Raw genomic sequence first — 23,188 nt, 5'->3', positions numbered from 1 at the left:
ACAGAAGAAAAGGTGCAGAGCTCATATACAAACCCAAATATTTCAGCTCGAGCTATTTTTACCTCCTGGTGCTATTCCCAGTTTTCAAATGATTAGTTCCACAGCAAAATACACTTTCATCTAAATCTATATGGAAGATAATTTTCTATGTTTCTCAATGACCTAGAAGGCACTTCAGGTAGAAACTTTAAGTGTAAAAGTGCAATAATTACATGGAAAGGACTAATTTTGAACTGCTAGAAAAATTAAATTAAAAACACCATACAAAAAACAAGTCTTGCTTTTCATTATTAAACTTGATTTAAAATTACCCTATCATATTGCTATAGAGATTTTTGATCACTTACAATTTCTGTGCTTATTTTATTGTTGACCAGAATTATCTTGTCCATAGACACATTGTAAGAAACACTGTTCTAATGTGCTTACGATTATCTGGCACTATACTAACACTGGGGATATAAAAGAGAACCAAAGATAACCTCTGCTTTCACAGTTCTCACCACATAATACGTATTTGTCCATGAGAAATGGATAGAAGAAAGACGGAAAGTGTGAAAAAGGCAAGTAGGGAGGCAGTAACAGTATATACAAAGAGTTTTGAAACAATCAATTCTAAGAATTGAAAGTAGTTTTGGCTAAAGAGGTAGACAGAATCCAGTTTGAATTTTATCCTTCAGGTGACGGGGCACAGGTTTTAAACATATAATAATCATATTTCCTTTATAAAACAATAAATTTGGAAGCAGTATATTCGACACATTTGAAGAGGACAAATGATGGAACAAAGATGACACAGATATATTTTGAGAGTTCACAAAAAAGATGCTTAAGAATTGAAATAATGTAATAGTAGGAGAGGAAAGGGCAAAATATGTGCTATATAAGAAGTAGAATGAACAGGACTTGGGGTAAGTCTTAAGTTTTTGACTTGGGTTACTAGGTTGTACCTATAAGAAAGTGTAGGAAATAAAACCAGATTAGTGTAAGTAGGCATCTTGAGTTTAAGTTACATGTAGTTTATTTTTTTTTTTTTTTTTTTTTTTTTTTTTTTTTTTAATTTATTTATTATTATTATACTTTAAGTTGTAGGGTACATGTGCATAACGTGCAGTTTGTTAATATGTATACTTGTGCCAAGTTACATGTAGTTTAACTTGGCAGGAATGTCCACTTAACAGTTACACATTGGAGGGAAATTCAAAGACAGAATTATGCATGAGACAAATTTTGGATGTTAGTATATAAATGGATGTCAAATTCTCAAAGGTAAAGGGGGTACAAGGAACTTAGCAAACAGGAGGTCCAGAGTGACCTAATCAAAAGCAATTTCTATAGGGTGGTGTGATGATAACAGTACTTGATATTTTTATATGTTTACATGTGCCAAGCACTTCCCAAGCACTTTATCTTCATTTTACAGATGAAGAAACTACGAAGTTTCTTATCCAAGGTCACACAGCTTGTAAGTGGCAGAATTAGGATTTGAATACAGGCAGTCTAGTTCCAAAATCCATGCTTTGACCTACCATGCTAAGCAGCTGACAGGCTGTGGTGAGATAAGGACTAGTGAATGGGAGATGGGAAAGTAGGGGGAAAGCACAGATCATCCTTTTCAAGGTCATGGGTCTCCCTTACTCTACTTCCCATCTGAAAAAAATGCTTGACTATGTATATATGCTGAAAGGAAGAAAGACAGTGAAGGTGCGGTTAATAGTATAAAACAAGGCCAGGCGCAGTGGCTCATGCCTGTAATCGCAGCACTCTGGGAGGCCGGGATGGGCGGATCACGAGGTCAAGAGCTCGAGACCATCCTGGCTAACATGGTGAAGCCCTGTCTCTACTAAAAATACAAAAATTAGCTGGTGTGGTGGTGCATGCCTGTGGTCCCAGCTACTCGGCAGGCTAAAGTAGGAGAATTGCTTGAACCCAGGAGGCAGAGGTTGCAGTGAGCCGAGATCGCACTACTGCACTCCAGCCTGGCGATACAGCAAGACTCTGTCTTAAAAAAACAAACAAAAAAATAAGTATAAAACAAAGGAAACAAGGGAACAGGTCTCAGAGATGGGAACAGGTCTCAGAGATGGTAACAGAGGCTCCAGGTATCATCATGACGACAGACATATTTTTGGTATGTTATTATACAATGAGACTACTGTAAGTATAAAAGGAAACTAAATGTACGTATTCTACTATTAAGGATTCCCTTATTAAAAAAGTAACATTTTGGTCACAAATTTGTTTCATTTTAAAAACACTTATTAGAAGTCTTCTCCTGACGAAGTACAGAAAACAGCATTTAGAAAAGCCCTAGAAATTATTCATAATGCCTCAATTATGTAACAAATGTAGTATATAACAGAAGCAGCATTATGTGATATACACCAAATCTGGTATATAATTGAGGCATTAAGAATAAGCATTATATATTGCTCAAGATACTTTAGGTACTCCTCTTTTTAGAGCTGGCACATGTGTGAAAAAGCATCAGTAGTTGGCATATGAAAAAATAAAATAAAATAAATCAGGTAGCAGAAAAAAAAGGAAAAAAAACAGTTGGTATATAAAGGATTTCAACATTTTTTATTGAGTGTGTCAACAACGTGTTTTTGTTGTGGTAAAACAGATTTCTGATATGGGAATTTCTGAGGTGAAAAAATGTAGAAACTAGCATGAGCTATGTTTTAATCTGCATCTCTGGTAATTGTCTGTTTTATGACCGAATGAACCAAAGTCATAATGGACAGTAATATGCTCTAATAAATGAAATAAAAATGTGACTCAAATTTCACCTTCCTGATAAAGCCTCACTTATGTCCCAATGACTCAAAGAAAGAACTTTGCTTCTATGACATTTTGCTGATCACGTTTTCTATTCTATAACATATTATATCTTATTTATATGTCTTCCTCATTCACTAAACCATGAACTTCTAGAGGACAAGTACTGTCTTTTAAAATTGTGTATACCAAGGTCTAGAATGATGCGTGGCACATAGTAGAAACTCAGTGGATGCTCGTTGAGTCAGCTAAATAAATTAGCTACTAAAAACATGGAAAGGAACAACCAGTACCAGCCACTGCAAAAACATACCAAATTGTAAAGACCATCAACACTATGAAGAAACTGCATCAACTAATGGGCAAAATAACCAGCTACCATCATAATTACAGAATCAAATTCACACATAACAAATATTCACCTTAAATGTAAATGGGCTAAATGCTTCAATTAAAAGACACAGGCAAATTGGATAAAAAGTCAAGACCCATCAATGTGCTGTATTCAGGAGACCCATCTCATGTGCAAAGACACATACAGGCTCAAAATAAAGGGATGGAGGAATATTTACCAACCAAATGGGAAAAAAAAAAAAAAAAGCAGGAGTTGTGTAATATTTGGTAAAACATATTTTTAAACCAATAAGGATCAAAAGAGACAAAGAAGTGCATTACATACTGGTAAGGGGATCAATGCATCAAGAAGAGCTAATTATCCTAAATACATATGCACCCAATACAGGAGCACCCAGATTCATAAAGCAAGTTCTTAGAGATCTACAAAGAGACTTAGACTCCCACACAGTAATAGTGGAGTATTTTAAACACCCCACTGTCAATATCAGACAGATCAATGAGACAGAAAATTAATGAGGATATTCAGGACTTGAACTCAGCTCTGGATGAAGCAGACCTAATAGACATCTACAGAACTCTCCACCCCAAATCAACAAAACATACATTCTTCTCATCACGTCATTGCACTTATTCTAAAATTGACCAAATAATTAGAAGTAAAACACTCCTCAGCAAATGCAAAAGAACGGATATCATAACAAACAGTCTCTCAGACCACAGCGCAATCAAATTAGAACTCAGGATTAAGAAATTCACTCAAAACCACACAACTACATGGAAACTGAACAGCCTGCTCCTGAATGACTACTGGGCAAATAACGAAATGAAGGCAAAAATAAAGATGTTTTTTGAAGCCAATGAGAACAAAGACACAACGTACCAGAATCTCTGGGACACATTTAAAGTACTGTGCAGACATATACACCATGGAATACTATGCAGCCATAAAAAAGGATGAGTTTGTGTCCTTTGTAGGGACATGGATGCAGCTGGAAACCATCATTCTTAGCAAACTATCACAAGAACAGAAAACCAAACACCGCATGTTCTCACTCATAGGTGGGAACTGAACAATGAGATCACTTGGACTCGGGAAGGGGGACATCACACACCGGGGCCTATCATGGGGAGGGGGGAGGGGGGAAGAATTGCATTGGGAGTTATACTTGATGTAAATGATGAGTTGATGGGTGCTGACGAGTTGATTGGTGCAGCACACCAACATGGCACAAGTATACATATGTAACAAACCTGCACGTTATGCACATGTACCCTAGAACTTAAAGTATAAAAAAAAAAAAAGTCATATCTAAACATCTACTGCTAAAAAAAAATAGACACGGCTAACCTGTAATGTCTAGGTGTACATTCCACTGAGAAAACCGTAAAAAGAAAACACAAGGAAGTTATTACTAGAGAAGCGGTCCCTTCTTGATGGGAGAGAGGGACTGTCGCTGGGAGGGCACACAGGGAAGGAGTTCTTAGGCTGGCGGGGCACAGTTTTATTTCTTGACCTGGACAGTGTTCATTTTATAATTCATTAAGCCATACACCTGATTCATGTTTTTATATGTGTTTATTTTATAATAAAAATATGTTTAAAACAAAACAAAACAAAAATAAAGTACTATGCAGATGGAAATTTACAGCACTAAATGCCCACAAGAGAAAGCAGGAAAGATCTAAAATTGACACCATAACATCAAAATTAAAAGAACTAGAGAAGCAACAGCAAACACATTCAAAAGTTAGCAGAAGACAAGAGATAACTAAGATCAGAGCAGAACTGAAGGAGACAGAGACACAAAAAACCCTTCAAAAAAATCAATGAATCCAGGAGCTAGTTTTTTGAAAAGATCAACAAAATAGATAGACCACTAGCCAGATTAATAAAGAAAAGAGAGAAGAATCAAATAGACGCAATAAAAAAATGATAAAGGAGGATATCACCACTCATCAGAGAATACTATAAACACCTCTACGCAAATAAACTAGAAAATCTAGAAGAAATGGATACATTCTTGGACACATACACCCTCCCAAGACTAAACCAGGAAAAAGTTGAATCCCTGAATAGGCCCATAAAAAAGTATGAAATTGCTTTGGGAGGCCGAGGTGGGTGGATTATGAGGTCAGGAGATCGAGACCATCCTGGCTAACATGGTGAAACCCCATCTCTACTAAAAAATACAAAAAATTAGCTGGGTGTGGTGGCAGGCGCCTGTAGTCCCAGCTACTTGGGAGGCTGAGGCAGGAGAATGACGTGAACCCAGGAGGTGGAGCTTGCAGTGAGCCGAGCTCACACCACTGCACTCCAGCCTGGGCGACAGAGCGAGACTCTGTCTCAAAAACAACAACAACAACAACTAAAAAAACTCTGAAATTGAGGCAGTAATTGATTAGCCTACTGACCAAAAACAGCCCAGGACCAGATGGATTCAAAGCCAAATTCTACCAGAGGCACAAAGAAGAACTGGTACCATTCCTTCTGAAACTATTCCAAACAATACAAAAGAGGGACTCCTCCCTAACTCATTTTTGAGGCCAGCATCATCCTGATACCAAAACCGGGCAGAGACACAACAAAAGAAGAAAATTTCAGGCCGATATCCCTGATGAACATCGATGCGAAAATCCTCAAGAAAATATCGGCAAACCAAATCCAGCACCACATCAAAAAGCTTATCCACCATGATCAAGTCGGCTTCATCCATGGCATGCAAGGCTGGTTCAACATACGCAAATCAATAAAAATAATCCATCACATAAACAGAACCAATGAAAAAACCACATGAATATCTCAATAGATGCAGACAAGGTCTTAGACAAAATTTAACACCCCTTCATGCTAAAACCTCTCAATAAACTAGGTATTGATGGAATGTATCTCAAAATAAGAGTTATTTATGACAATCCCACAGCCAATATCATACTGAATGGGCAAAAACTGGAAGCATTCCTTTGAAAACTGGCACAAGACAGGATGCCCTCTCTCACCATTTCTATTCAACATAGTATTGGAAGTTCTGGCCAGGGCAATCAGGAAAGAGAAAGAAATAAAGAGTATTCAAATAGGAAAAGAGGAAGTCAAATTGTCTGTTTACAGATGACATGATTGTATATTTAGAAAACCCCATCGTCTCAGCCCTAAATCTCCTTAAGCTGATAAGCAACTTCAGCAAAGTCTCAGGATACAAAATCAATGTGCAAAAATCACAAGCATTCCTATATACCAATAACAGACAAACAGCCAAATGATGAGTGAACTTCCATTCACAATTGCTACTAAGGTAATAAAATACCTAGGAATACAACTTACAAGGGATGTGAAGGACATCTTCAAGGAGAACTACAAACCACTGCTCAGGGAAATAAGAGAAGACACAAACAAATGGAAAAATATTCCACGTTCATGGATAGGAAGAATCAGTATCATGAAAATGGCCATACTGCCCAAAGTGATTGATAGATTCAATGCTATCCCCATCAAGCTTCCACTGACTTTCTTCACAGAATTGGAAAAAACTACTTTAAACTTCATATGGAACCAGAAAAGAGTCCGCATAGCCAAGACAATCCTGAGCAAAAAGAACAAAGCTGGAGGCATCACGTTACCTGACTTGAAACTATACTACAAGATTACCGTAGCCAAAACAGCATGGTACTGGTACCAAAACAGATATATAGACCAATGGAACAGAACAGAGGCATCAGAAATAGCACCACACATTTGCAACAAGCTGATTTTTTACAAACCTGACACAAACAAGCAACGGGGAAAGGATTCCCTATTTAATAAATATTGTTGGGAAAACTGGCTAGCCATATGCAGAAAACAGAAACTGGACCCCTTCCTAATACCTTATAAAAAAATTAACTCAAGATGGATTAAAGACTTAAAAGTAAGATCTAAAACCATAAAAATCCTAGAAGAAAACCTAGGCAATATCATTCAGGACACAGGCATGGGCAAAGACTTCATGTCTAAAACACCAAAAGCAATGGCAACAAAGTCAAAACTGACAAATGGGATCTAATTAAACTAAAAGGCTTCTGCACAGGAAAAGAAACTATCAGCATGAACAGGCAACCTACAGAATGGGAGAAAATTTTTGCAATCTATCCATCTGACAAAGGGCTAGTATCCAGAATCTACAAAGAACTTAAATTTACAAGAAAAAAACAACCCCATCAAAAAGTGGGTGAAGGATATGAACAGACACTTCTCAAAAGAAGACATTTATGCAGCCAACATATGAAAAAAAGCTCTTCATTACTGGTCATTAGAGAAATGCAAATCAAAATCACAATGAGATACCATCTCATACCAGTTAGAATGGCGATCATTAAAACATCAGGAAACAACAGATGCTGGAGAGGATGTGGAGAAATAGGAATGCTTTTACACTACTGGTGGAGGTGTAAATTAGTTCAACCATTGTGGAAGACAGTGTGGTGATTCCTCAAGGATACAGAACTAGAAACACCATTTGACCCAGCAATCCCATTACTGGGTATATACCCAAAGGATTAAAAATCATTCTACTAAAAAGACACATGCACACATATGTTTATTGCGGCACTTTTCACAATAGCAAAGTCTTGGAACCAACACAAATGTCCATCAATGACAGACTGCATAAAAAAAAGTGGCACACATACACCATGGAATACTATGCAGCCATAAAAGAGGATGAGTTCATGTCCTTTGCAAAGACATGGATGAAGCTGGAAACCATCATTCTCAGCAAACTATCACAAGAACAGAAAACAACACACCGCGTGTTCTCACTCATGAGTGGGAGCTTAACAATGAGAACACATGGACACAGGGAGGGGAACATCACACACCGGGGCTTGTTGTGGGGTGGGGGGATAGGGGAGGGATAGCATTAGAAGAAATACCTCATGAAGGTGACGGGTTGATGAGTACAGCAAACCACCTTGGCACATGTATACCTACGTAACAAAACTGCATGTTGTGCACATGTACCCCAGAACTTAAAGTATAATAATATAATAAAAAAGAAAAATTAAAAAAAATAACTAATTCCATTCACTAAAAAAGAATAAATAAAAACAAGAAAACAAGTTTGGTTGCTTTTTATTAATAACTCCTTTGCCCCTTTCTCTTTCCAACTCTAGATGAATCTAGGCATCTGTTTTATGCACCATGTAACTGAACATTGTTGGAAAAAATTTCAAGTGAATGTATTTATACCATTCTAAATTGATGATTTCCAATATCAAATGAGACCTCAACACTGCTGAGCAATCTTCTTACCCTTTCATTCTTAGCTAATGATCTAGTCTTGTATTTTGGGGATAATGGAAGCCATCAAAAAATCTAGACATTGCTTGCATCTGTAATCCCTTTCTTTCCTCCTATTACAAAGGAAGTCTCATTCCTCCATTCAAATGTATTGTAGGGTTTAGTTCTCGGATGTCTTTTTCATAGATGCCCTCATTTAGATACAACCATTTCCATGATTTTAAATACCATCTACAACAGGCAGATTTTTATTTCCAGCCTAGGCCTCTGATCTATATTCCATAGTAGAATATCCAACTGTCTATGATCCATCTGCTTTGATGTTTCATATACTGAACATGCCTAAAATTAACTCATAATCTCCTCCCCACCCCAAATTTACTTCTTCTACTATGTTCTTCTTCCTACTACTCTGGAATTTCATTAAATGGTTACATCTGTCATTATGATATATAAGCCAAAAACTAGAGAGACACTTGTGATTCCCTTCACCTTTCATTAATCTGAGTGCCTTCTACATGCCAGACACTATTCCAGGCAATGGGCTACAACAGTGACTAAAACAAAATCCTCCTGGGAGGGAGAGAGGGAGAGAGTACGGGGTGGGGACGTGGGGAGAGGGTATCTATGTTGGGAGTAGGGGAAGATACACAGACAAGCAAAAAGCCCTGATAGATATAAAGCATGCCAGATGGTTATGAGTACTGTGTGGAATGTTGGGACAGTCACCATTTTTTACAGGGTGACTGAGGAAGGACCTGATAGATAATAGAGACCTAATGGAAGTGTGAAATCAAGAATATAAATATTTAAGAATATTACAAGTATAGGAAACTGCAAGTTCAGAGACCCTAAGGCAGGCACGCTCTTGGCACGTGTGAGGGTGAGGATGGAACAAGGTAAGCATGGAGGTAAGTGATAGGAAATAAGCTAGCATGGGGCTAGATCCTACAGGGCTTTGTACTTTGTTTTAAGGACTTTGGCTTTCATTGAGTGAAATGGGAAGGAATTTTGTGTTATTGCCTAAGTAACAGAAAATGCCTTAGGTTTGAAACAAATTGCTGGCTGTTCTTTTAAGAACAGATTGAGGAGGGTAAGGATAGAAGCAAAGAAACCAGCTAGCAGGCAAATAGAATAAACCAGATAAGAAGATGGTAGCCTGAAACCTGTAGTGCCTTTGTAACACATTAAAATCTAAAGTCTCCCTATATGATCTGGCTTTTGCCTACTCTTTCAAACTCATTTTGTCTCACTGCTCTTCATACATTATTCCACAAACTACTCTTCTGGTTCCTCAAACCTGCCCTTCTTAGCGGCTTTGCACATGTTTTTGGTCCTTCTAACTTCACCTGCCAAACTCATACATATTCTTTGGTCAAAGCTCATGTTACTTTTGGTAAATATGACACCCAGCTTAAATCAGGTGCTCTCCAAGCTCCCGTTAGCACTCTACTTTCTCTTTCATCATACTTATCACAATTCATGATTGATTTAATATTTATCTCCCTCATTAGACTGTAAACTCCAGGGAAAATAACTGTTTTGTTCATCATGGCATAATTAGTGATTATGAGAGTGAAAGTCACCTAACAGACCTTCAATAAATATTTGCTGAATAAATGACTTCATAAGTCATTCATTACTTATGAATTACTTGAAAAAAATTACCTAGCTTGATAATCTACAATATTCTTAAAATAATGTTCTGAATAACTTCTGGCTTTCGAAAATCAACTTTGTCATTGAAGGATGAAAAATATTCACCAGTGATACTTAGAAGAATAAAAGCAATTCCAAAAGGAGTACTTGAATAGTTTTTAACATTCTAAACATCAAATGAATTAAGTGTGTATATAACCTCCTAGGGAAACTGTTTTAAATGGCACAACATTAATGCTACTTAATGACAGCATCTTGTATTATGGGGGACAATCATTTGAACTAAACATAAAAACATTTTTAACAATTGTACAACATGTGAATATACTTAATGTCACTATACACTTAAAATGGTTAAAATGGTAAATTCTGTTATATTTTACCACAAAAAACAAAAGCATTTCTTATAGGTTGATTGGCATAATTTCAAAAAAATACATTATCTCAAAATGTACTGAATAACAACCCAGTTTTAACTCGTAATAACTTGTCTTAGTGACTGGAAATCAAACTTTCCTTGCTTCAATTTCCTCATTAGTGAAATAGAGATACTTATGCCCTAACTCACAGACTTCTGTGAAGAGAAAATTAAGTGAAAAACAATAAAAAAACCCCCTGCATTATGCAAAGAAGGGTACTGCTATTAACAGAGGCTGCAGGTTCAATACGGGGCTGGGCTGTTAATGTTTTAATATGGGTTTATATGAGAACTAGTAACTGATTTAGATATTACTATTAATCGAACAATGGTTTAAGTAACCAACTCACTGACCCTCTTCCTGCCCAGATAGTTTATAAATCATTGTAAAGAAGTAAATGGTAATCTTTTAGAAAACACTTTGACATCAAAAAAATGAGCTGCTTGATTTTAAGTAAGAAAAGTAAACCTAAAATAAGTTTTTCTTTCCTTTATTTTCTTGCAGGGAGGGAGCAAATCCGTAGTTCCCCTTACAGATTACAGATGGACATTTCTTATGTTTTGCTTTTAATTACAAACAGATTCCTTGAAATAATTATAAAAATTGATACGATACTTCAGCCTAATTATATAATAACTTCTCTTATAAGATGTAGTCACTACAATACTATCTAGTAAGTATATTATTAAATTGGTGTTGAACTTTCCTAGCCAGGATAGTGTAAAACCATTCTGTATTTTAGAATTAGATGTAGTAATTTACAACTCTTTAAAAGAACCTCTCTATTTCTCTAAGATCTCTATTATGTCATTTTCCTGTTACAGAATTAGGGACAGATAAAACACATAAAAACCTAGATTAATTCAGACAGAGGCATTAATCTTAGGGAACTTTGCTTATTAACTGAGAATAATGTGAACAGTGACAAATCAAATCTCATGTCAACATCTGAGATTAAGAAAGGCATGTTTTCATAACAAATCATTATTAGCCAAGTTACACAAGTGCAAGGCATTCTTTTAGAGATGCCATTTCTCCCCTAGTTGTGAACACTAAATTTTTATAGAACTATCCCATATATACTCTTTCTTAAAATAATCTGAGAACATAGGTTCTTCTTTTCCCACCTCTGTTCTCTTTCAAAAAGGAAGGGGTATTCTAGTCCAAAGGGAAAAGTAAAAACGTTGTTATCTATGTTGAGAAAAACAAATGGTTCTAATGCAGGTAAGGTTGTTTCCTTTTTTTTTTTTTTTTTTGGCTTTTATCAAAATGGATAGATAACCTGACTGAGTTGTCATTTGATAGAGGATTGAACATATTTTTGATGACAATGTGTTATGTAATTTCTGGCACATAACATGAAAGGAACTCACATAATTGAGTTTAATATCCTGGATTGGGATGAAAACCTGACCTAGAAAGTAGTATTTTTTAATTTTTCATCGGCCACATTCTCAGTTTATCAGAACAAATACAAGATCCTAAACTATTTTTTAAAAAGTGTTTTGTGTCTCAGAAGTGAGGTTTTTCCTTTTACAATGAAAACTATATTCATTTAAATATAAGGTTGGTAATTTAAATAAAATTAGAAGGTTTTGCGTTAAACTGGACTTCTGAGAAACTGAGTTCCAATAAATGCAAAAACAAAGTCTCAAGAGCAGGCTAGTTGAAGTAATGTAACACAGAAATAACAGCTTCAGAAATAACTTTTTCTCTGTTTTACAATGTAATGAAGATCTATCTAGTTTCTTAAAAGTGTTACTTCTGTGTAGTATTACTTATTTTCTTAAATTAAATCTTTAAAAAAGTTTAAACTTTCAACATTCTTCTAAATTTTTGAAATTGTTTTTTTCTAAACAACAGATCATAGGAAAAAAAAAGCTGACCTTAAAAATGCTTGAAATCCCAACTTATTTTATATTTTATGACAGGAATAATGAATGTCTTTGATTAGTGTCACTTTTTTCAAGGACTTCCTAGAATCTATTTAAGGAGCTCTATTATGTCCAAGTAAAGATTTTGAAAACTACCATCTTATGCCATGCTGCTTTCCAATGGAGAAGACCACATTACTCCCCTGCTTCAAATCCATCTGAAGAGGTGTTTCATTCAGGAAACTAACCATGAGCCTCCTAGGTAGGCCTTGACAATGAAAAAGACAAGGGTTGAAGTGCTCTTGAATCTGCTGAACTAATGCTAATTAAAATTATCACCAATAATGCAAAATTTAAAAACTGGGCACTCTCTAGATGGAGTAACAGATTTAGGGCACTAGAAAATTATCTTATTATATTATTTGAACCAATGGGACATGGTGGTATATGCCTACAATCATAACTACTCAGGAGGCAGGGGCTAGAGGTAACCAAACTCAAGAATTCTGAATTTCCAAGTGCCCTACAAATAGAATATTCATAAACAATTCTATGTTATTATATCCCTTCCTTATCAGCTTGCCTAGGAAGAGTTAAATTAGCATAGTTCAGAAATCAAAGAGATGATAAATACCTACTGCAATAACACTACATGAAAAATAAAAGTACACTCAATTATTTCTTTTTAGTCCACTACGGTCCATGTGGAAAAAGATTCAAGAAAAAAGAACAGACACAACGGTTATGGAGGACAGAATCTTTCCAGAGTCATTCTGCTTAACTTCTTGAATTTTAAAAAAAGATGAGATAATTTCTACATAATACCTATACAGTGTTTATGATGTGCCAGTCAGTATGCTACGAGTTAAAATCATCAACTCACATAACCCTTAGAAAACTACTAAGATAGGGTACTATTATTTTCTTGTCAGACAATGAGAAAAATGAATTGTGGAATTAACTTGCTTAGGGAAATACAGTTATTATAAGAAGCAGGAAAGCCATGTTTTTAATCCAAGTGGTGTAGCTCCACAAACTGTGATCTTAACCTGCATTATTAGTTTTTTACGTGTTTCTTTTTTTTTTCCAAGCCAGACTTTGGCTTTCAAACTATTCCTCAGAGTCCTGGGATTCCATGAGAAAGCTTCTGGGGCCATTGTGGAAAGTAAAGGAAAGCAGATGGGGTTCTGGGAACTTCACCCAACCAAAACAATTTTACAATATCTACTTAAATAATGGGGAAACAATTAAACTTTCCACAGTAACTTAAAAAAAAAGATTTTGATGCTAAAATACAAAACGTTTGAAAATCACAATATCTAGGCTGTAATCTTCATAAGGTCAGGATATACAGTTGTCCTTGGTATCCACAGGGGATTGGTCACAGGAGCTCCCCTCTCCACCTTGGGGATACCAAAATCCATAGATGCTCAAGTTCTTGATATAAAATGGTGTTGTATTTGTATATAATCTACATATATCTTCATATATACTTTAATCATCTCTAGATTTGTTCTAATACTTAATAAAATGTAAATGCTACGTTAATTGTTATATTGCATTGTTTTAAAATTCACATTATTTTAAATTGTTATTTATTTATTTATTTATTTTTTTGAGATGGAGTTTCACTCTTGTCACCCAGGCTGGAGTGTAATGGTGTGATCCTGGCTCACTGCCAACTCCCCCTCCCGGGTTCAAGCGGTTCTCCTGCCTTAGCCTCCCGAGTAGCTGGGATTACAGATGCCCGCCATCATGCCTGACTAATTTTTGTGTTTTTTAGTAGAGATGAGCTTTTGTCATGTTGGCCAGGCTGGTCTCAAACTTCTGACCGCAGGTGATCCACCTGCCTCGGCCTCCCAAAGTGTTGGGTTTACAGGCATGAGTCACCATGCCCAGACAAATTGTTGTATTGTTATTTTTTACTGTGCTATATGGCAGAACCATATTCACCAGAAAAGGTTAATACTCATTCATACCATTATATCAGACAATCTTGAGTACCAATATCACTAAATTAAATAATAACAGTAATAATGTTAAATCACACTCAGATTGGTGCTGCTTAGTTTTTAATCACTGGTGGTCAAAAGATTTCACTATCTCAAGGCTACTGATGGGCTAAGTATAACCCACTCTTACATTAAAAAAGTATACTTTTTACACTCTTTTTTTTTAACATATGTCAATACTATACCACCTGATGTGGTAAAATGATCACTCAAATTTGGAGGATACTGAATTAATTTAAGAGGTTACATTAAAATTCAAATTGTCAGTAGAAATAATATTTGTAATTTTCTAAAATTGATGAAAATTGTTTTCAATTTCAAAGAAGTTACAAGGAAACTTGAAAAAAGCATAATTGAAGAAATAGTATCTGACAAAACCTATAGAATCTATTCTATTAGTTATCTATTACCCTTTTTATTTTTGGATCTATGAAGTTACATGAATTTTTGTGAAATAGAGGAGTAAAGGCTACTGCCACCATTTTGTACTCCCTCTTACAGTGAATTTTCAGCTTGAGAGCTGACATCTTAATCAATTAAAAATCATGGAAGTTTTAAGAAAATAAAACTAAAGGCCTAGCTTTTCTAATTCCAGATGTGAACTAAAAGCTAAAAGCTGCACAAATAAAAACTCGTTTTTCTCTTCTCCAAATTGTTTGAAGAATTTTATTTTAGAGACAGTATAGTTTCCAACTAAATTAAGCAATAGTCATGAAATAATATCCACTGCTTAAAATATTCACTGCTAAAATTTTCATCAAAAAATTTTATGGCTATTATCATAAAATTATAAACCATCACACTCACGGCTATGTCTCAGATGAAATGGAACACGTGATGGTAAATTATATTAGGAGGGTCTGCAATAGAGCTATCAATTTATTCTAATAAAATAGTTTTGAATAGAAGCAAAAATGAATAAAATGAAGACTATCATACCTTAAACATAACATGCAAGAAAGTTAAACGATGCCAAATCTAGCTCAACCTGGCTGGTTAAAGATTCAATTTTAATACCCATTTTTGAGAAACTGCAGTTAACCATATGTAGACAATACTAAACAGATGTATCAAAGGCACAAAAAACTAGGATGTAGTATTGCTTTAGAAGGAATTTAGTCTGAATGCTGGCCCAAGCCTCCCATGAATGATTAGCATCAACACAAACTCTTGTGCTCTCCTGACAGATTCAAATTTCGAATCTCTATGTTGTTAAAATATTTTATTAATATTTATGAAAAAGCACCAAGATTGGTTTTCCATACTAGGAAAATAAACTCTAGCTGATATCAAGCCTCTGGAACCAAAGTAATTTTGGCAGTTCAAGGATAAAGAGGTATATAAAAATTAATATAACTTGGTGATCTGGGAACAGGGCTTTCTGGTACTGGTATGACAACAATTTACATAAAACATGTTCCAGAGATGGTCCAACAGATAGATATTATAATTTGTCTGTCCCATTCCCATCTCTGAAAGCTAGGCACCCATGTACTTTACTTTGTTATTTAATAACTATTAGGATAATAATACATTTTGGTTTTCTTCCTCATCTAGAAAAATAAAGATGATAAATTGTCTCTATGTCTAACTAGTGCTAGAATTCTTGAAAAACTATTTTGAATAAAGTAACACTACATTATGAGCAGGATTACTCACTCCAAGAAGATTTAAAAGAAGAGTTTATTAATCTATATATTAACCTATCTGCTTAGGCAGATAGGCCACTTCCCAAGTGGTTCAACTCTAAAGCAAAATACCAGAAATCGATTATGCCTTCCCCACTCAATTTCTAAAAGGATGCAAACTCCTGGCCTATAGTGTATGACAGATTCTAATTTCCAAGAATATAAAAAGGCAATGGTTAATTTAGGAAACAGCTGTATGAATGACAACGTATAAAAAGATTCACTTAGAATACTGAATGGTGAAGAGTCATCCTTTTCTCAGATAGTGAGAAAGATGCCTAATAATGTCCTTATCAATCTACACCCTGCATTTAATCTCTATCTTTGGAGGCTGCATGCTGGGCATAGGAGATTCAACAAAAAAATACGAATAGAGAACAGAAAAGTTTAGATTTAAAACTAAATACCCAGAATTCACAAAAGAGACTGACCAAAAAAAGGTTAAAATTCAAGAATCAAAAATGGTTTGCCATTATTCTGAGCTTTTATAAACACAGAAATTTTATCTGTAAAAGGGGAATAAAATAACCAGCCCTAAGTTTATACACAGTAACAGTAATATTAAAATATATATATATCTCATTACTTCAGAATCAAAGACATAAATATTTAAAAAGTTAAGTTGAAAGAGGATATAGACTAGAGCAGAAAGAAAAGAAAAAGGGGGGAGGGGGAAGGGGAAAGGCAGTTATCTCTTATATCCCCAAATTAAAAGGCCTTTAAGGAAAAGTGATTTGTTAAAATATGTATATAAAAAGAAGTTCCCAAGATTTTCCTTTTTAAAATTTTAATTTCCCATTAAGACAAAAAAAGAAAACAAAACAAAACAAAAGGCAATAGACTTCTACTGAATAATGGAGGGAACTCACTAGCTTTTTTACTTTTTTTTCCCCCTTCTTAGACAGCTTAAGTTTTCTGTTCGATATTATGTTTCTGCAAAGTGATATTTAATCTTGTACATTATGTTAATCAATCACATGTCACCTAATTGAGAAACATATGTTCTACTACCAGTAGTAGAATGAATGAGTCAAATATGTATGCTTAAATCTTCCATGAAAAATAAACTTTCAAAACATATACCCATGTTCTGGCATGAAAAACCAACTCTATCTTCTTGTATTACAGATTTCCATGAAACATGAGTTTCACTTTGTTTACAAAGACCTACCTGAATAGCTGAGTTCATGAAACACGTATTTCCCAAGTTACTTAGGCCACAGAGGCCTGGCTGTTCATTGTTTCTTCCAGGTTCTGAATAATCATAGTTCTTATAAGCCGTATATGATGGGAGACAGTAATTTGAGTTTTTCACACTGGAAGAAAAAAATATTTTCATAATGTAGCCAATTATATTACAACATATTTATAATAAAGAGTACTTTAGGCCTATTTATGAGATATATGGTTGATCATTAAATTTCTTTTATAAAGTACTCAACTGAGATACTTTTAAAGACTTGAACCTCAAACAAAATAACTCACCCTGAGTTAAGATAGTCCTTATCCAATCAACAAAATAACTCAAATACCACACCAACCAATACAAATCAAGATTATATCTTTCTACCTTTGATTAACTGGAGCAGCTTTACAGCTTGCTCCATTCCCCATTGCTCCATCAAATTTAAAACATTCAGATTTTAAACACCAACTGCAGCAACAAATCATCTCCTTTATGACCCTTTTGCATTCTGTTATTGTAATAGAGTAACAACGGTAGAAACAGTAAGAGTTATGCTTTAAAAAGTTACAGGTAAGAGCAGAGAGTTCCAAGGCCACTGTGACCTCACTGTTATGATGCACTGATGATTCCATTTATAGTTTCTATGCTAGACCAGCAAAAACTAGTATTCAAATGCAGAAAAAAGCCTGGGTGAACAGGAATGCAAAAATGATTCTAAGCAAGTATATCCCAGTATTATTTGCCTTTTCTTTCTTCTGGTTTCTCAGATTAATGTAGTTTATTTAATTAGATAAATATAACCTCAAGATAATTTAAATGTTAATATTAAAAACTCTATAATATTCTAAAAGTTACAAAATCAGGATAATTTTTAGAAAGAAGAAAATGTTAAATGATTGCTCTTCCTTCTGCATATAATAAAAAATAATTTTGTGAAAAAGAATGGATTCTTATTTTTTAATAGGTTATTCTATAAAATATGTATGATGAATACTTTGGATATAATCCAAAAGCAAGCTTTCAATCTTTTTTTATTCATTAGAAAGAACCTGAATGAGATCTTTGCTAAAAGCAAATGACACTATAAATAAAACAGCTTTATAAATGAACATGATAAATCGGTATCTCTAGCAATTCACAACTGGCTATAATTTATTCCTGGTATTACTTTTTTAAAGTAGTTTTTTCTTACAATTTCAAATACTTCACTTTATTATTTCATATATTACACTCTCACTTTGTCATTATAAGAGTTTATGTGAACTGTACTACTACCTGTTCTAACAAAGTCTTTAGTAAACACACACACACACACACACACACACACACACACACACCCCCCCAGACGGGTAAAACACACAAAACCAAACCAACCTCAAATTACACATACAATGTTAGCCTACTAATGTTTTTGTATTTTTTAAAAAAACACTCCCTTCTCCTGGAAACAAAAAAGGTCAACTCCTCAACTCTGAAAAAACAATCCACCCTGAGATAAAAACAGCAGGCGTCAAAGAAATATAACATTGATCAATTCAAATTCAGAATTGCTAGACTTACAGATATTTACTTGTCTTAAACTGAAACAAAACACAAAAAATATAACTCATGCATCTTTTCTTGGCAAATCATTACCCTATGATTCACTTTTTATTTTATATTCCTAGTAACTAATAAAGTACAAAGTGCCTATCAGCAATTTTAAGTATTTTCGCTCATAATTGGATTACTGAATCTAACTTTGGGTACACACAACAAAAAGCTGAAGTACAAAAAAAAAATCCTGTTTTTCTTTTATCAGTGTTAAATAGTGCTAAAAATGAAGATCTTCTGTATATTATTTTTAAAAATGCAAGGCTTGCATTTTCTACACATTCTACACATTACAGAGAAGAAAAAACTTCTGACTGTAAAATTATAGTAAAATTTAAGCAGCTAGAGCACACAGGAAAATATGCACAAATGCATGCTCACGCCTATACACACACACGTGAAAAGACTAAAAGCACATTTACATGCTCATTCCATAAGTATATATTCAGATCTCTTGTCTCTCCCCACATGTAACACAAAGAGATGCTGGAAGTTCTATTCTTCTTTGCAGCAACATGATGGAATTTGATGGGACAGAAATTCCTATTTACTGAGAAATGAATAAAAAACTTATTTGCAAAGCAGTTTTTTGGTTTTGTTTTTTAAGAAAATCTAAATCCCTAAATAATATCTACAACTTTGCTCAAAGATTGAGATAGTCTAGATGCTCAAAATGATAATGAAAATCAATGAATTTAAGATACTTCTATATTATTTTGATTGGTTACTTATAATCCACATGTTATGTGTGCTTTAAATGAAATATTAAAGTTTGTCATGGAAAATATCAAAACTAGTTTATGTAATTAAAAAAATTTATGAAAATCTGGGCCCTAGTATCTTTCATGACTATGTCTAGTAATTACTTCCTAAAGATCTTAAGCTAGTCATCATCTTTTAAGGCTATGCTACTTTGCAAAAATAAATTTACAGTAATTGTAATGGGAATTTTAATACTATATTAGGTTAATTCTGTATTATATCCATCCTTCTTTAATAAAAACACACTAAAAATACACTTTTTTTTTTGGTAAAATTGAAGCTTACCTTTCTATAAAAAATTTCAGATTGACTTTTAAGCTAGTACCTGACTTTATAAATACATAATTTAATCCTCATAACTATAATTATGCCCGTTGTGCAGTTAATGAAATGATGCTTTTAGCTAACAAATTTATCAAGAGCCAGATGGTTAGCTCTGGTAGTTTCCAAAATTCACAGTTCCTGTTCATGGCTCAATCTCATACAGGGAATCATTTTCATTTCAAATAAAAAAGATATAAATAAATTAACAGAAAAATAGAAATGTGCGCTGCATTTGGAATGTCAAATTAAGACAATAAACACATTAACAATATTTTTTTAAAGGCAGTGTTAGTAATATATCAAAGCAAATAAAGCAGGGCAGAAAAATACAGGTTATAGAACTATTACCAGAAAGACAATCTGACAGATATCTAAAAATGTACTTAAATTATAACTGAGGCAAAACCAAATACACATGGGACTAACAAGTAAAATTATGACACAAGGTAAACAAACTGTATTATAGTAATGGATTTTTCATAATACAGGTTTTAATAAAAACTTACTAAACTTAAATGGAATAATTCCAAGTATACTTTATTACTTGGAATTATTTTATAACAATATTCCTATTTCTGGAAATAAAAATTTTATATCTTAGAAATGTACCAGTGTAGGGTTAAATCTTGAATTTATAAATAAATTTCATATAAGTTTGTGGACAACTATTGATTTTAATATATTATTTATACTTGTAGACTATTTCCACATACATGAGGTTTCAAAAACATAATGCAAAAAGGTCATTACTATTTCACCTACTTTTAAAGAAACTATGCTATTTCTATCTGAAGTCTTTCCAGAAGCTGAATGGAAATTCAAGAAGTAAATTGTATGTAAAACAGTTGTTTAAATATGGAATTCAAGTTTTTTAAGGTTAAAAAACAAAACTTTCCATTTTACAAATGCTTAAGTTCTGTTCCTTACTAAGAAAGAAAATCCATACATAAAAATGTACTTTCAAGCTCAAAATGGTCACAGCTTCATGGTACCTCAGTGACCATTTGCTATTAAAATTCCATAATATGACAAGGCTATTTCAGTGTTTGAATTAAAAAAATATAAATAGCTAAAAATATAATGTAGTCATATGATAGAATCATTGAAACTTAAGACTCTAATTTCTCTCAATAGTTTCTGCAGTCAGAGGTTTTTAGATTAGCTTATACTGTCAAGTACTTACTAAGGATGCAAACAGAACAAAACCAGAAACATACCAGACCACACATACCAATATGGTAATACTGGTCAAAATACAGTTTACATTCAATATAGTCTATATACAATGTTAAAAATATGTCCAAAGAATGACTGTTAATACCTGTAAATAAATTCTTTTATAGTAAATATGAGAGCTATCTGCAATGAGTAAATCATAAGTAATATTTTATCTAGCATGAAGTTTACTTAAAGCTCTCATTTACGTAATACAAACCAAATTACGAGGGGTTATTTTCACTCTTTTTTTTTGGCTTGTGCACATACATTTTTAAATAGAAGAGAAGACACTGCAGTGTAATTTTGAATATTCAGTGTCTTCAGTATTTTAGTATTACACTATGATGTAATATTATTACATACAGTGCACATATCTTTTTATGAATTACTGAAATAAGAATGTGAACGTTTTAAATGTTATTGATTCATACTGGTAAACTATTTTGCTAGAAAAAATTATTCTAATACTCCAAGCACTCAATCATTATAAAAATATATGTTATTGTTTAATTTTTCCCAATGTGATTGAGGTAAGAGAAAGCAAATGGGGTTTTTCATGGTTTTAATCTCTAATCAGTAGTGAATGTGAAAATTTAAAATATTTATCCCAGCTGGGTGAGGTGGCTCATGCCTGCAATCTCAGCACTTGGGAGGCTGAGGCAGGAGGATTTCTTGAGCCCAGCAGTTCGAAACCAGCATGAGCAACATAGTGGAACTGTCTCTATGAAAATAAAAATAAAAAAATTAGTGGGGAGTAGTGGCGTGTGCCATAATCCAAGCTACTCAAGAGGCTAAGGTGGGAGGATCACTTGAGCCTGGGAGGTCAAGGGTGCAGGGAGCTGTGATTGTGACACTGCACTTTAACCTGGGTGACAGAGTGAGACCCTACCTCAAAAAAAAAAGTTTATTCCTTATTTAATTCCTTTACTTTTACTGCCCAATGTTTCTAAGACTCTTAGAAAATTTCTAATTTTTATGAGCTTGATATATTTAGAATATAAATCCTTTATCATTTGTAACAAGTACTTTTTTCCATTTATTTGTCCTTTTTTAATATGCTTGGATTTAAAATTTCAGAGAGAAATTCTCAGACATGAGCCAATTTTCTCAACAATATTTCCTGGATAATCTGCCCATTCCTATTACTCTACAATATCTCCTGATCACATTAAATTCTTTTTATAGAAAGATTTGTTTCTGAGCTAGATTCCATTGATATGGAGGTGTATTTTTGGGTCAGTACTATGTTGTTTGAATTTTTGTTATCTTTGTAATACATTGTGATATTTAGTTTAAGACTAATCCTTATTATTCTTTTCCAAAATTATTTTAGCTCTGTCATCTACTTATAATCCAGATGTACGTTAGAATCATTTTTGTCATCCTCCCCCAAAAGATAAATTTTAGGGAAAATTAATTAAACATATAAATGTAATTATTGGTGTCTTAATTTTAAAGATTATTTCACAAATAGCTTTAGTCTTTTAGAATTTACTCACTGAGATAATCAGATGCCATTTAGAAACTGCAAAAATATCTAAATACTAATACTTTACAATTAGTATAAGTATATACTAACATATAACTAAGTATTAGATATCTAATACTAATACTTTAGTGCAAATATCTAAATACTTTCACTCTAATCCATAAATAGCACTATACATACCAAAATAAATAAATAAAAGGAGGATAATCATCTCTAGATCAATATTATTCCCATAATTTGGGCTAATTACAAATAATAAAGGTTTTCTTTCAACCTTTTTCAACAAAAAAAAATCAATGTTCCAGGTAATACACTCAGAGTCAATACAAGATAATACACTCAGAGTGAAGCCCATGTAACCTTGACTTTCAATTGTTTTTCTTATAGCAATATAACACACACTTCAAAATTTTTATAAATTCCATGATTCTAAATTTTATTTGGCAAGGGGTAAGGTAATTGTTTTTCTGAACTTCTCAAGAAAAAGTGATTGCCTTTTTCATAAACAAAAATTTATATGTGCTTTCCACTTGAGAATCACTGATATATACTTT

At 33.7% G+C, this 23,188-nt stretch overlaps 1 protein-coding gene across 7 annotated transcripts in view; it reads right to left on the bottom strand.

The window, feature by feature from the left end:
* USP15 (ubiquitin specific peptidase 15) overlaps positions 1-23,188 on the bottom strand; it is a 145,250-nt gene that overhangs the window by 32,422 nt on the left and 89,640 nt on the right. For 6 of the 7 annotated variants that reach the window (XR_007717693.1, XM_050748403.1, XM_050748404.1 and 3 more), the window contains one exon: positions 17,234-17,378. Coding sequence is in view for 6 of the 7 variants with exons in the window: in XM_050748403.1 (XP_050604360.1) it covers positions 17,234-17,378 (145 nt within the window). In the remaining variant the exon portion in view is untranslated. Of the gene's footprint in view, positions 1-17,233; positions 17,379-23,188 lie in introns of those variants that run through there. The other variant, XM_050748411.1, reaches the window with a different exon arrangement.

This window comes from Macaca thibetana, chromosome 11 (genome assembly GCF_024542745.1).
Source record: "Macaca thibetana thibetana isolate TM-01 chromosome 11, ASM2454274v1, whole genome shotgun sequence".
NCBI classification, from domain to species: Eukaryota; Metazoa; Chordata; class Mammalia; order Primates; family Cercopithecidae; genus Macaca; species Macaca thibetana.
The sequence above is the reverse complement of the archived record's forward strand: the minus strand, read 5'-3'. Positions and strand labels throughout refer to the sequence as shown.